Here is a 16,278-nt window from a genome sequence, read left to right as displayed (position 1 = left end):
CATTTCACACAAAACCACAAACCTGGACTGGACAAAATTGTTGAAACCATTCAAAAATTGTAGGTAAGGAACTTTGTTTCAAGCATGTGATGCTCATTTTAACTTACCTGTGGCAAGTAACAGGTGTGGGCAATATGAACATCACACCTGAAACCAGATAAAAAGGAGAGAAGTTGCCTCAATCTTTGAATTCTGTGTGTTCCACACTTAGCATAGAGAACAGAAAGAGGATACGAGAGCTGTCTGAGGAATTGGGAACTAAAATTGTTGCATTCTCTGGGAGAAATGCTTTGTTTTCTGGAACAATCTCAAGGTTACAAGTCAATCTCCAGAGAGCTTGATATTCCTTTGTCCATAGAGACTAACATATTCGAAATGTTTAAAACCCATGGCACTGTAGCTAATCTCCTTGGACATTGACAGCAAGGAAAGGTTGATGAAAGATTGCAAAGCAGGATAGTCTGGTGGATAAGCAGCCCCAATCAAAGCAAATACCAAATATCAAGTACCAAAGCAATACAAGCTGTCCTGCAGGCTCAGGGTACATCAGTGTCAGCGTGAACAATCCATTGACATTTGAATGAAATGAAACGTTATGGCAGGAAACACAGGAGGACCTACTGCTGACAGACATAAAAAAGCTAGACTGCAGTTTGCCAAAATCCTTCTGGGAAAGCGTCTTGTGGACAGATGAGACCAAGATAGAGCTTTTTGGTAAAAACACATCATTTTACTGTTTACTGAAAATAGAATGAGACCTCCAAAAAAGAGCACACCAACCTTCAAATATGGTGGAGGTTCAAAGATGTTTTGGGATTGTTTTGCTGCATCTAGCAGTCAGTCTGTCTGCAAGGCATCATGAAATCTGAAGATGTCCAATGGATTTTTGGTTGCAATGTCGTGCCCAATGTCAGAAAGCTAGGTTTGCATCCTAGGGTCATGGGTCTCCCAGCAGAACAATGACCCAAACATACTTCAAGAAGCCCCCCAAAAATTGAAGGAAACAAAGTGCTGGAGATTTCGGAAGTGACCAGCAATGAGTCTGGATCTAATTATTGAACATCTATGTAGAGATCTTAAAATTTGCTGTTGAATAAGGCACTCTTCAAATATGAGAGACCAGTTTGCAAAAGAGTGGTGAGAGGTGTAAGAAGCTTGATGATGGTTATATTACGTGATGATTGCAGTTATTTATTCCAAAGGGTGTGCAACCAAATATAAAGTTAAGAGTACCAACAATTTTGTCTGGCCGATTTTTGGCATTTTGTGTGAAATTTTGTCCAATTTGCCTTTCACATTGTAGGTGGAGAAAACAATAACCACATGATGCATTGTATAGCATAATCGTACCTAAAAAAAATATTTAAGAGTTTCTTGAGTTGCCTTTACTGCACAATCATTTTGTCTTTGATTTAAATGACAGCAGATAAGACCATTGGCACAACCCTTATACAATTTTTGTGGTGCACAAGTAGGATCCCAATCAGTGACTTGCTATATATAGAAACTTGGCACACACTCGTGGACTTTGATGCAGAAAGGTGATTTTAATGAAGTACAGTACAAACATTTAGACATTTCGGTCTATGACTTTCTTCATTGTACTGTGAATCAAGAAATAAATAAAAATAAATAGGTGGCTATATACTGTACAAGGTATCCGGGTACATAGAAAAAAGAATATATCATAATCAAATGCAGAGACATCGATCACATTAAGGCACATGTTGGCACAGTATGTAAAATGTAAAGGCAGGAATAGCACCAATAGTGGAGATCAAGATCAGTAAGCAGAGAGACACATACCAATTGCTGTACTGTAAGCTCAAAGAAACTGGGCACAAAGAAAAAAACCTAAGGGGAGAGGGCATTGCTGTAATATCAAGGTGATAGTCCGTGGTAAGTGTGTGTATTGAGATGCCTAGATTGCATACCGGTGGGTGAGGAGGCACCGAGGACCGTCTCTCTATAAGAGAGAACACCACAATAAGCGACTGGATTAATGAGTTAAAAAATATATACCATAGCGGTAGAAGTGAGGAAAGTGCCCCTAAGGTCTTACCGTTCTGAATATGGCTGGTGGACGTGGTATCCACCGCGAATCAGTGGCGCTATATCACTGGGGAGCATCAGGGTTTATATCCCTGACAAGCATGGAGGCTGGGCAGAAGTGCGCAACCGGAAGTGGATCAGCGTGCGCTCCATTAACATCAATATGCGCTCCAGGCGCTGAGAGATGATGGAAGGGAGGCGTGGGTGGGACCTGTCCACCTGTGTGTGTGCTAGATACTGATGAATGGGCCGGTTTGCAGGGAGGTGCAGCGTGGTGACTTGGTTGCCGTAGTAACTAGCAAGGCACGAGTACAGAAAGTGCCAAGGATAGAAGCGGTGGATATTCAGTGCTCTGGTGACGGTGATTTCAAGTACATTCACAACTGTTGGTTCTGTAATGAAGAAGATCTCAAATTAGTGTTAGGCATACAGAATTAATGAAATGGCAAGCAGAATAAATTGTATCCACAAACCTAATAGAGTAAATACCATACAGATTATGCCTTGTTCTGCGATGTTCAGATAGTGTGATAGCTCACAAACATAAGTGTAGCCAAATCATGTTTGGAGGAATGACTGTACATCATAGTCCTTATTCAAACCCTTAGGCGCCAGGGTATTAAGTTCGTGAATCCAGTAGGCCTCCCTTCTTTTTAATAGATTAATACGGTTACCTCCCCTGCATGGCGGATGAATTTGCTTCACAGCTTGAAACCTAAGTTGTGCAATGGTGTGGCCCGCAGTGATGAAGTGATAAGGGATCGGAAGGAGCATGTTTTTACACCTGATGGTGGATTTGTGTTTGTGTTTAGATATCCGATCCCTTATATGTTGTGTGGTTTCCCCCACATTAAGTAAGCCACATGGACATTTGATAATATATATCACAAATGAGCTACATATGACTGTATAAGAAACACTAATTTTATCAAGTGTGTGTCGACTACACTTTAATGGGAGCTAATGTGGCCTACACAACTTTCAAATGTAGTGTTTGGTGAACTTTGTTGTTTTTTTTTGGGGGAAAAAAAACTATAAGGATGTGACCAAAGATTTGAAAATCAGAGTATCACCAACTTTCTGGCGCTATTACAATGCAGGCAGGTAACCTACAATGCAAAAGATGAGGCTCCAAAAAAATTGGGTAATACTAATCTGGCTGCAGCTGAAGGGCACAAGCCAGAAAAAAAGGCTCCTCTATCTACTCCTATATAGTGTTTGCAACCAACCAATGTAGATGGATATGGATGGATGCACACTAATAGGAGAAGAAAAAATGAGCTGCAATTAAAGAAAAATATGTGTGAGGCAGTGATGCACGCTGAGCGGCCTACAACCAGACGTAGCTGCAGGACACACTACTCAGCGTGAGCTGCACTCACACACAGTCAGAGACCTCTCAGACAGCCGTGAACAGTGCAGCTAAGTGGGCACTAGCACTGAAAGGCTGCAGAAAGAAAGGCTCCGCTGTCTACTACTAGTGTTTGCAAGCAACGTATATGGATACGGATGGAAGCACACTAGATAGAATTTTTTAAAAATAAGCAGCTCGAAAAGAAAAATATGTATGAGGCACGCTGGGCGGCCTACAACCAGATGTGGCTGAAGGACCCACTCCACAGCGTGAGCTGCACTCACACAGCCCTTGCAGACAGCTGTGAACACTGCTGCTAGGGAAAAGCAAGCTACAGTGGTGGTTTATGTAGCCTGCGTAAAGCACAATATTGTTTTGAGAATCGCTATTTCTAACTGTCCCTCACAGTCTTCAACAGCAGCCTGTCCCTAACTGAATTCAGAGCAGAGTGACCAGAAATGGCGGCGGCGGTGGCTTTTATAGTGCATCATGACATTTCAGCAGCCAATCACAGCCATGCCAATAGTTAACATGCCTACATGCCTAACAGGATGTGCCCACACTTCTGAGGAATCCCATTGGCTGAATCAAAGCGAGCGGGCTGATAGCATTATGGGAACTTCCGATTCCGGTATCCGATATGAAAAAAGTATCGGAAGTCAGTATCGGAATTCCGATACAGCTAATATCGGCCGATACCCGATACTTGCGGTATCGGAAAGCTCAATACTATTAGTCACCTTTGGTTTGGGAGGGGAGCAAGGATCTATGTTATTCAGTAAGTTAGGTGGATATCCCCTCTCCAAAAATTTTGTGCGCATCTCGTTCAACCTGGTTGATCCTGCCAGTAGCATATGCATGTCTATCATCCCCACACAGGCAAAAAATATGACATCAGAGAATATTATACCTGTGATAGCTCATTTGAATCCAGAAATATAACTGAGTCCATCAGTTATTAGATATATGAAACTGAAATAGCTGTTGCAAAAACCAAAATTGTTATAAAGAAAAAAGGTTAACATTAATAGGGGTGCTCAAACTTTTACATATGACTGTACCTGTAACCAGCTGTTCAGGAATAAGCACACTAAGGCCCCCTTTGTACTTTTCTGCCTATCTTTCTCAGTCTAGCAAGATGAAAAAGGCAGGGAGTAAGGCACGTGGGCGTGGAGTTTCAGCAGGGAGAGGACGTGGGGATTCTGCAGGGAGAGGACGTGGGGATTCTGTGCCTGCTGTTGGCACCAGTGAGTCAGCATCCCCCAGTTTTAGCAGGCAACAGTCCTTTATGCGCAGCTTTGTAGGACCTCACCGTACCCCACTGCTGCGGGAGGAACAAATTGAAGCCGTTGTCGGATGGATGGCAGCTAACGCATCGACTTCAATTACTTCCACATCCTCTCAGCGCCAGAGCACCGAAGATCAACCATCTGTCTCTTCACCACCTGCCAAAATGCCCAGGCTGTCAGAGAGCCCTGGACAGGAGCCATCACAGTCTCTACTTCTGTTCTCGGAATCTGTTGGTTTGGAAAGAGGGGGCCAGCCAAGCAGCATTCCAGAATGTGAAGAAGAGGGAGTATGCAGTGATGCGCAACTTCTTTGTCCCTCTGAATCTGAAGAGGCGGGTGGGCCAGTGCCTATGGTCAGCACACCTCAGTACGCATCAGATGATGACGAGACTCAGTTACCACTTTCTGGTGCGTACGGTGCTGGCGAGACAACCCAGGAGAAGCAGGTGTTTGAAGAGGGGAGTGTAGATGATGAGGTCCTTGACCCATCATGGCGTGAGGAACAGGAAGGTGGTGGGAGCAGCTCTGAGGAAGAGATTCCCCGAACGGCCAAAACCAGAGGGAGGGGGCAGACTTGGTTGCCTGTAGCCTCCACTTCGGCACCCGTTAGGAGCATTCCACTTTCAAAAGGCAAAACGGGAGCTCCCAAGACTTGCAGTGCGTGGTCCTTTTTTGACACAGTTGCAGATGACATTTGCTTTGTCAAATGCAAGCTGTGTCATCAGAGAGTCAAAAGAGGGAAAAATGTCAGCAACCTCAATACCACTAATATGTGGAAACATGTGCGGACCTAGCACGAGGTGGAGTTACACAGACACACTGAAGACGTAGGCCAATGTACAGCACCACCTACCACCTCTTCAGCTCGTGTTGGGGCCGCTTCCTCCAGCTCACACACAGCTGGTTCGGCTTCCTCACAGGATCGCCAAGGAAGAACCTCTGGCACTGTTGTCCGGAGACCCTGTGACATTCCACCCACAGCACCACGTTCCAAGTCATCCTCACACTCCCAGGCCGCTCGACAGCCATCAGTAGCACAGGCATGGGAGAAAAGGCGGCCTTACTCTGAAAACCATCCCCGAGCACAGACTCTGAATGCTGGCATTGCCAAACTACTGGCCCTTGAAATGCTGTCATTCAGGCTGGTGGAGACTGACACCTTCCGGGACTTCATGGCATTGGCAGTCCCACAATACACCGTGCCCAGCCGCTTTTATTTCAGCAGGCGAGCTGTCCCTGCCCTGCAGAAACATGTGGAGGCAAACATAAAACATGCGCTACTAAACGCCGTCAGTAGCAAGGTCCACCTGACCACTGATGCATGGACCAGTAACCATGGACAGGGACGATACCTTTCCCTCACTGCCCATTGGGTTAATGTTGTGGAGCCGGGTACAGATCTGGAGAGTGGCGCGCTACGTGTTCTGCCAACTCCACGGATTGCAGGAATCCAGTCAGTGCATATTGACTCCTCCTCCTACTCCACTTCCTCTGAAACCGCGCAGCAGAAGCCTGTTATGACCGATATGAGCACTGCCGTGGCCAAACATCAACAGGCCTTACTGAAATTAATTTCTTTGGGGAATCGAAGCCACACAGCGCAGGAGCTCTGGAATGCCATCAAGCAGGAGAGCGACATGTGGTTTGTGCCAGCGAATCTCCAGCCGGGCTTGGTAGTGTGTGACAATGGCCGAAATCTGGTGGCAGCTCTTGGCCTAGGCAACCTCACTCACATCCCATGTCTGGCACATGTGCTCAACTTGGTTGTGCAGAGCTTTCTGAGGGACTATCTGGATCTTGATGCACTGCTGCACAAGGTCCGCATAGAGTGCGCTCACTTGCGTCGTTCCAGCACAGCAAGATCGCGCCTTGCTGCTCTGCAGCGCCGATTACGCCTTCCGCAACATCACATCATATGTGACCTACCCACCAGGTATGTAACCCACGTTACATATGTTGGAGCAGTTGTGTGAGCAGCAGGCAGCAGTCATGGAGTACCAGCTGCATCAGGCGCAAACAAGTCACAATGTGCGCCGGTCACACTTCAGCACCACTGAGTGGGCCTCTATGAAGGACACCTGCCTTGTTTTGCGTGCCTTCGATAATTCCACGCGGATGGCGAGTGCAGATGATGCACTAGTCAGCATGACTGTCCCCCTTATCTGCCTGTTTCAAAAAACACTGCAAGCACTAAGGGATGAGGTTTTGGAAGAGGTGGAGGATGAGGAGTCCCAAATGCCATCTGCTTCTGGACAGTCTGCGCTACGTGCTTCCTCACAAAGGCCTAGGCAGGGGACACTTTGTGAGGAGGATGAGGAGGAGTCGATGGAGGAGGAAGACATCTCTCCACAGGAGGGAGGTACACAAAGCTCTAGTCAGTATGTACAGCGAGGGTGGGGTGATGCAGAGCAGGCAGAGATCACGCCTCAAGCAGGGGACAGCGGTTCTTTGGCAGTTGGGAGTCTGCAGCACATGGTTGACTTCATGCTGCAGTGCCTGAGAAACGACCGCCGCATCGCCCACATTCTCTACACGGCTAATTATTGGGTGTACACCCTCCTAGATCCTCGCTACCGGGACAACTTGCAAACCCTCATACCAACGTTGAACCGGGAGCGTAAACTGCGAGAGTACCAAGACACACTGGTGCAGTCCATCATGTTTTCCATTCCACCCGACAGCAGTGGTGCTAGTGCTTTACAAAGCACCTCTGTGCGTCGAGCAAGTGGAGGAAACTCGGCACAAAGAGGGAGCAGAGACAGTGCCTCAGCACAAGGCAAGACCACTATGGCCCAAATGTGGCAAAGTTTTGTGTCCGCCACAATTGTCTACACCATCACTGACTGCTCCAGTCAGCAGGAGGCAACGTTTCTGTCAGAAGGTGACAGACTACATGTCTTGCCCTGTGAGTGTACTCCCAGATAGCTCTTCCCCCTTCAAGTTTTGGGTCTCTAAGCTGGATACATGGCCAGAGCTTAGCCAGTATGCATTGGAGGTGCTGGCTTGCCCTGCTGCCAGTGTATTATCGGAACGTGTCTTTAGTGCCGCAGGTGGTGTACTAACAGACCGTCGCACGCGACTTTCTTCCGATAACGTCGACCGGCTTACTTTTCTGAAAATGAACAAGGCCTGGATCTCCCCAGAATTTGCCAGTCCTCTTCCCGACTAAATAATCGGTTGGCAACTGTATCCAGGTATCCTGTTGTGTTCATGTTTCTACCACCTGAACTATAATCCCTGGGCTTCAACACAGCCAGTTGTCACTCGGATGTGTCGTCTGCACAGAGAAAAACACTAGCTCCTGTGTTAGTGGGGTTCAGTAACGCCTGCTGCTCCCCTGCTGTGTGGACGGCAAAGTCTCCTGCTCCATCCACATTCAAACTACTACTGATTTTTAACCCTGCTCCACTTAGGCTTCTGGCTCCACTGTCTCTAGTATTTCCCCTGGCCTCCAACCCCGCCAGTGACAGCTCTTAAGTGGTGTCCGCATAATCCACACTTGTTCCAGTGTTACTTGGCCTCAGTCACGTCAGTTGATCCCCTGATGTGTGTCCGGCAAGGTCTCCTGCTCTGTCCACATTCCCATTACTAGTAGTGTGAATGAGGACAGAGCAGGAGACCTTGCCGGACACACATCAGGGGATCAACTGATTGGACTGAGGCCAAGTAACACAGGAACAAATGTGGATTGTGCTGACGCCACTTCAGAGCTGTCACTGGCGGGGTTGGAGGCCAGGGGAAATACTAGAGACAGTGGAGCCGGAGGCCATAGTGGAGCACAGTTACAATCAGTAGTAGTCTACTACCTCTATAAAACGTGCTGCAAGTTGGCCTCAGCCAGCTCCATGCCTCATCCTGGGCTCCAACAACGTCAGTTGGTGTTCAGAAGTGCCGTCTTCGCAGAGAAACACACACTAGCTCCTGTGTTAGTGGGGTTAAGTATTGCCAGCTGTTCCCCTGCTGTGTAGACGGCAAAGTCTCCTGCTGCCTCCACATGCCAACACCATCAGGCCTCAGCCTGCTCCATGCCTCATCCTGGGCTCCAACAACGCCAGTTGGTGTTCAGAAGTGCCGTCTTCACAGAGAAACACACACTAGCTCCTGTGTTAGTGGGGTTCAGTATTGCCAGCTGTTCCCCTGCTGTGTAGACGGCAAAGTCTCCTGCTGCCTCCACATGCCAACACCATCAGGCCTCAGCCTGCTCCATGCCTCATCCTGGGCTCCAGCAACGCCAGTTGGTGTTCAGAAGTGCCGTCTTCACAGAGAAAAACACACTAGCTCCTGTGTCTGTGGGGTTCAGTAATGCCAGCTGTTCCCCTGCTGTGTAGACGGCAAAGTCTAGTGCTGCCTCCACATGCCAACACCATCAGGCCTCAGCCTGCTCCATGCCTCATCTTGGGCTCAAACAACGCCAGTTGGTGTTCAGAAGTGCCATCTTCACAGAGAAAAACACACTCGCTACGGTGTCTGTGGGGTTCAGTAATGCCAGCTGTTCCCCTGCTGTGTAGACTGCAATGTCTCCTGCTCCATCCACATGCAAACTACTACAGATTTGTAACTGTGCTCAACTTAGGCCTCTGGCTCCACTGTCTCTAGTATTTCCCCTGGCCTCCAACCCCGCCAGTCGCTGCTCTGACGTGCCGTCTGCACAATTCACACTTGTTCCTGAGTTACTGTGGCTCAGTCCCGTCAGTTGATCTCCTGATGTGTGTCCGGCAAGGTCTCCTGCTCTGTTCACATTCACATTACTAGTAGTGTGAATGAGGACTGAGCAGGAGAGCTTGCCAGACACACATCTGGGGATCAACAGACGGGACTGAGCCACAGTTACACAGGAACAAATGTGGATTGTGCAGACGCCACTTCAGAGCTGTAACTGGCGGGGTTGTTGGCCAGGGGAAATACTAGAGACAGTGGAGCCGGAGGCCATAGTGGAGCACGGTTACAATCAGTAGTAGTCTACAACCTCTATAAAACCAGCTGCAAGTTGTCCTCCGCCTGCTGCATGCTTCATCCTGGGCTACAAGACAGCCAGTTGTAGCCTGGAAGTGCCGTCCGCACAGATTGAAACACTCTCTCCTGTGTTAGTGGGGTTCAATAACGCCAGCTGTTCCCCTGCTGTGTGGATGGCAAAGTCTCCTGCTGCCTCCAAACTCACACTACAACGCTTTTTCTCCTCTCTCCAAGTAGGCCTCAGCCTGCTCGGAGCATTGATCCTGGGCTACAACACAGCCAGTTGTAGCCTGGAAGTGCCGTCCGCACAGATATAAACACTCGCTCCTGTGTTAGTGGGGTTCAGTAATGCCAGCTGCTCCCCTGCTGTGTGGATAGCAAAGTCTCCTGCTCCATCCACATTCAAACTACTACTGATTTTTAACCCTGCTCCACTTAGGCCTCTGGCTCAACTGTCTCTAGTATTTCCCCTGGCCTCCAACTCCGCCAGTGACAGCTCTGAAGTGGCATCTGCACAATCAACACTTGTTCCTGTGTTACTTGGCCTCAGTCACGTCAGTTGATCCCCTGATGTGTGTCTGTCAATGTCTCCTGCTCTGTCCACATTCCCATTGCTAGTAGTGTGAATGAGGACAGAGCAGGAGACCTTGCCGGACACTCATCAGGGGATCAACTGACGGGACTGAGGCCAAGTAACACAGGAACAAGTGTGGATTGTGCTGAGTCCACTTCAGAGCTGTCACTGGCGGGGTTGCAGGCCAGGGGAAATACTAGAGACAGTGGAGCCAGGGGCCTAAGTGGAGCACGGTTACAATCAGTAGTAGTCTACAACCTCTATAAAACGTGCTGCAAGTTGGCCTCAGCCTGCTCCATGCCTCATCCTGGGCTCCAACAACGCCAGTTGGTGTTCAGAAGTGCCGTCTTCACAGAGAAACACACACTAGCTCCTTTGTTAGTGGGGTTCAGTAATGCCAGCTGTTCCCCTGCTGTGCGGATGGCAAAATCTCCTGCTGCCTCCAACATCACACTACATGTTGTTTTCCACTTGCTCCAAGTAGGCCTCAGCCTGCTTGGAGCATTGGTCCTGGGCTTCAACACAGCCAGTTGTAGCTTGGAAGTGCCGTCCGCACAGATAGAAACACTCGCTCCTGTGTCTGTGGGGTTCAGTAACGCCAGCTGTTCCCCTGCTGTGCGGATGGCAAAGTCTACTGCTGCCTCCAACATCACACTACTATTGACTTTTAACCGTGGTCCACTTAGGCCTCTGGCTGTACTGTCTCTAGTATTTCCCCTGGCCTCCAACCCCGCCAGTCGCTGCTCTGACGTGCCATCTCCACAATCCACCCTTGTTCCTGTGTTACTGGGGCTCATTCACGTCAGTTGATCCCCTGATGTGTGTCCGGCAATGTCTCCTGCTCTGTCCCCATTCCCATTAATAGTTGTGGGAATGTGGACAGAGCAGGACACCTTGCCTTACACACATCAGGGGATCAACTGACGTGACTGAGCCCCAGTAATTCAGGAACAAGTGTGGATTGTGCAGACAACACTGCAGAGCAGCAACTGGCATGGTTGGAGGCTAGGGGAAATACTGGAGACAGTAGAGCCAGAGGCCAAAGTGGAGCACGGTTACAATCAGTAGTTGTGTACAACCAATATAAAACTCGCTCCAAGTTGGCCTCAGCCTGCTGCATGATTGACCCCTGGGCTTCAACATCGCATGTTGCTGCTCAGAAGTGTGTTTGCCATGGGTACTCCCTCCTGCCCAGCCGGGTTCCAGCACCGTCAGCTGGTTCTCGGCAGAGCCTTTGGCCTAGGTGCCTCCTTGTCGGTATCCGAGTTCCACCAACGTCTGCTGGTCCTTGGTAGTGCTTTGGAGCACAGGTACCTCCTGCTTAGAAACCGTGTTCCAGCACCGTCAGCTGGTCCACGGTTGTGCCATTGGCTCTTGTTCATTCTGCTGCCACTCCAGGTTCCAGTACCATCAGCTGGTTCTCGGCAGTGTCTTTGGCACGGGTACTCCCTCCTGCCCAGCCTGGTTACAGCACGCCTGCTGTTTCCGGATAGTGTCAACGTCACTTTGCCACTGATACGTTGTCCTGTCGTGTTAGCCGAGTCTATGGTGCCTGCAATTTCATTGCTTCCTATGTGGACTGCGGGTTCTGGAAAAAAGGCTGGTTCCATAGTGCCAATAGGACAAGCACCACCTGTAGGACTGTGGGTTTCGGTAATTGCGGCCGGCTCGCGGACGCGACACTTTGTTAATCATGGGTACCTTCTGCTACCCATCTGGGTTTCAGCAACGTCAGCTGGTTCCCGGCAGAGCCTTTGGCCTAGGTGCCTCCTTGTCGGTATCCAAGTTCCACCAACGTCTGCTGGTCCTTGGTAGTGCTTTGGAGCACAGGTACCTCCTGCTTAGTAACCGTGTTCCAGCACCGTCAGCTGGTCCACGGTTGTGCCATTGGCTCTTGTTCATTCTGCTGCCACTCCAGGTTCCAGTACCATCAGCTGGTTCTCGCCAGTTCCTCAGCCTTCTTGTAACTTCTGTTACTTTTCAAAGTTCAAGCTTGTGGAAATGGTTTTTGATTCTCACTCTGGATCTCCCTGACAATGACCCTGAAGACGACGACACTGAAGACCACACAGAAGAATACCTAAAAGATGACCCTGAAGAAGATGACCAAGAGGACAAAGAACAGGAAGACAACCACCAAGATGCAGAACAACAAGAGACAGAAGACCAAGAAGCATAAAAACCAAAAGCAGAAGAACATTAAGCATAAGACTAAAAATCTGAGCAAATGAGATTATCAAATTTATAAGCAGAAGAAGACTAAGCAGTGTATGGGGGTGAGTCCGTTCCTCCTCGTGGTGCCCCAGGAAAAGGCCTGCTGCTGCAGGCCAAACTGAACGCGGACAAATCCTGTTGTAAGTCTTTTGTGACAGGCTGAACGGAAGGTGTAATCTTCAAACTTTTATAGATAACTACAGGAATGCCTGACACAAATAAGAATATGATGAAGAAGAATAGGAAGAATAAAAAGAAGAATAAAAAGAAAAAGAAGAAGATACTGCTGCTGCTGAAGATGATGAAGGAGAAAGTGTGGGAGAAGTAAAAAAGAAGGTGAAGGGCATGGAAGTAGTGAAACATACTGTACATATCTGACAAAAAATTAAAGACTTTAACATAGTCAATATCTTTGTAACTACGAACGTCTTTAAAAAAAAAAATCCTGCTATTCCATTTGATTGGGCTAAACCTTTATGGCTTTAATGTCTCCTACACCTCCCACAATGCATTCTAAATTATTATTAGTTGTTCTTCTTCATGTAGAATTAACCGACAGGGAAAGAAAGGGTTTTTTTTAATTCCGATATTTCTGTTCCATTGACTTGAATGGGACTTCCGGGATCGGAATCGGCGATACCCGATACTTTTTTTAGATCGGCCGATCCATTCCGATCCGATATTTTTCAGTATCGGGTGGTATCGCTCTACACTAGTGACTAACCGTATTGTATTTGTACATGACTATCACCCTCTTGCCTATTGTCTACATTCGAGTATCAGACGTCACTGGCATCTTCTCGCCATGGCCCACCCCAATGTAGGGGCTTTTAAAGAACTGTAACTCCCTTGTTTTAGGAGACCCCGTAATATACGTGACATCCTAATTAAAGCAGATATAGGCTCTCCTCGTCCTCCTAAAAAACAACGCTTCCTCACAAATCCCAAGTTTGGCACCTTCCCTTGCCTACAATGCATGCAGTGTAACAACGTTCAGAAAGGTAACTGTTTCTATCATCCCCACACAGGCAAAAAATATGACATCAGAGAATATTATACCTGTGATATATATCACAAATGAGCTATTATCAAATGTCCATGTGGCTTACTTAATGTGGGGGAAACCACACAACATATAAGGGATCGGATATCTAAACACAAATCCACCATGAGGTGTAAAAACATGCTCCTTCCGATCCCTTATCACTTCATCACTGCGGGCCACACCATTGCACAACTTGGGTTTCAAGTTGTGGAGCAAATTCATCCGCCATACAGGGGAGGTAACCGTATTAATCTATTAAAAAGAAGGGAAGCCTACTAGATTCACGAACTTAATACCCTGGCGCCTAAGGGTTTGAATAAGGACTATGATGTACAGTCATTCCTCCAAACATGATTTGGCTACACTTATGTTTGTGAGCTATCACACTATCTGAACATCGCAGAACAAGGCATAATCTGTATGGTATTTACTCTATTAGGTTTGTGGATACAATTTATTCTGCTTGCCATTTCATTAATTCTGTATGCCTAACACTAATTTGAGATCTTCTTCATTACAGAACCAACAGTTGTGAATGTACTTGAAATCACCGTCACCAGAGCACTGAATATCCACCGCTTCTATCCTTGGCACTTTCTGTACTCGTGCCTTGCTAGTTACTACGGCAACCAAGTCACCACGCTGCACCTCCCTGCAAACCGGCCCATTCATCAGTATCTAGCACACACACAGGTGGACAGGTCCCACCCACGCCTCCCTTCCATCATCTCTCAGCGCCTGGAGCGCATATTGATGTTAATGGAGCGCACGCCGATCCACTTCCGGTTGCGCACTTCCGCCCAGCCTCCATGCTTGTCAGGGATATAAACCCTGATGCTCCCCAGTGATATAGCGCCACTGATTCGCGGTGGATACCACGTCCACCAGCCATATTCAGAACGGTAAGACCTTAGGGGCACTTTCCTCACTTCCACCGCTATGGTATATATTTTTTAACTCATTAATCCAGTCGCTTATTGTGGTGTTCTCTCTTATAGAGAGACGGTCCTCGGTGCCTCCTCACCCACCGGTATGCAATCTAGGCATCTCAATACACACACTTACCACGGACTATCACCTTGATATTACAGCAATGCCCTCTCCCCTTAGGTTTTTTTCTTTGTGCCCAGTTTCTTTGAGCTTACAGTACAGCAATTGGTATGTGTCTCTCTGCTTACTGATCTTGATCTCCACTATTGGTGCTATTCCTGCCTTTACATTTTACATACTGTGCCAACATGTGCCTTAATGTGATCGATGTCTCTGCATTTGATTGATATATTCTGTAGTCTATGTACCCGGATACCTTGTATATACTTTCTTTTTTTATGCCACCTATTTATTTTTATTTTTTATTTCTTGATTCACAGAACATTGATGAAGGTCATAGACCGAAACGTCTGAATGTATGTACTGTACTTTATTAAAATCACCTTTCTGCATCAGAATCCACGAGTGTGTGCCAAGTTTCTATTTGATTTAAATGATGACCCCTTATTGTTTTGCAGAATATACAGAACCTGTCAGTGAAGACCTGCCAATGATCATTGGAGTGGTGGTGGCTGGAGTGTTATTGCTGATTCTGATCATAGCCTTAATTTATCTGTTTATGATACACAAACGGCGCAAAAGGTAAGTACAGCGTTATACGTGACCGAGGCACAACCATGTACTGCGCTCAACAATCTTTCAGTCCCATAGAGAATGAGAGTAACACATGTGCAATGCCACTCCAGTCAAACAAGGGGGAATAAAGACCCCAATTTTGACATTGCTCGGACCCCCGCTGATCTAGAAGTTTTCATTGATCAAGAGGATGGGTGGTTAATTACTTTTTCTTGCTGGAAAAGATCTTTTAGCAAACTCCTTTACATAACCGACACAACTTTAGGCATCCAAAAGACAATCTACATCAATATCAAAAACATTGACTGGCTTCTGTAATTGTCTTTATATGTATGGACTCCATACTACATCAGTAAATGCAAAATGTCCTAAATTTGCCAGGACTATCCTGGAAATTTGTGGTGTTATGGGTCAAACAGGGATGAAGTTTGCACAAAGCACAACCACATGTGGGGGATTCCTTGTGGGTGGGAATGGTAGAAGGACTAAAACGTCCCACAATTACCAAGACAAATGTTGGTAACTAACAATGCTACATCCAAACAAGGAATTGGTTGTTCTTATAAAGGGAAGTTTGGTCATGAGGTCATAAAAAGAAAAAAGTTGCAGGCACCAGGTCCTATTGACTGTAGTAGACTGATGACATATCTATAGTCTTTGTCCTGATGATAAAATTTACAGGGGCCAAAGTTGGAAGGGTGTAGATTTTTTTTCCCCCCATTATTTAATACCTATTTTACTTTCAGTTCAAGTGACACCACAAATTCAATGATGAAATCCTCATCCCGAAATGGTAAGTTCTGTGCCACACAAAAATTGTCTTCTTTGAGATTTAGACTCTAAGAAATGAATACACAAAGTTTGTGATGACTGTGTCTAATACAGAGTGATACCCTTGGGACCCCATGTGTTTCAGTCTTGTGAAGACCACAATACAGTATGTGGTCATATTAAGAACATTGTATTTTTGGTGTGTAATGTGATATGCATTAATGATGATGGCAATATGTGGTGTTTGACAGTAGGGAAAGTGAGGGTTAATGTTTTGGACTGGCCCCAAGTGGGAGGGGCTGAAGTGAATGGCAGAGACCATTTCCTGTCAGGACATCAGATAGGGCCCGGTGTGGGTAGAAAGCAGACCTAAGGTCTGAACTGAGCAGTGCTGCATGGT

At 47.1% G+C, this 16,278-nt stretch overlaps 1 protein-coding gene across 6 annotated transcripts in view; it reads left to right on the top strand.

Moving 5' to 3' along the window:
- Positions 1-16,278, top strand: part of LOC141085423 (cell adhesion molecule CEACAM8-like) — a 188,500-nt gene that overhangs the window by 135,529 nt on the left and 36,693 nt on the right. For all 6 annotated transcript variants that reach the window (XM_073570783.1, XM_073570781.1, XM_073570780.1 and 3 more), the window contains 2 exons: positions 14,990-15,113; positions 15,854-15,900. In XM_073570783.1, the coding sequence (XP_073426884.1) occupies positions 14,990-15,113; positions 15,854-15,900 (171 nt within the window). The remainder of the gene's footprint in view (positions 1-14,989; positions 15,114-15,853; positions 15,901-16,278) is intronic.

The sequence above is a fragment of the Dendrobates tinctorius genome, unplaced genomic scaffold (genome assembly GCF_039654945.1).
Source record: "Dendrobates tinctorius isolate UK_male_01 unplaced genomic scaffold, ASM3965494v1 ptg000028l, whole genome shotgun sequence".
Taxonomy (NCBI): Eukaryota; Metazoa; Chordata; class Amphibia; order Anura; family Dendrobatidae; genus Dendrobates; species Dendrobates tinctorius.
The sequence above is the reverse complement of the archived record's forward strand: the minus strand, read 5'-3'. Positions and strand labels throughout refer to the sequence as shown.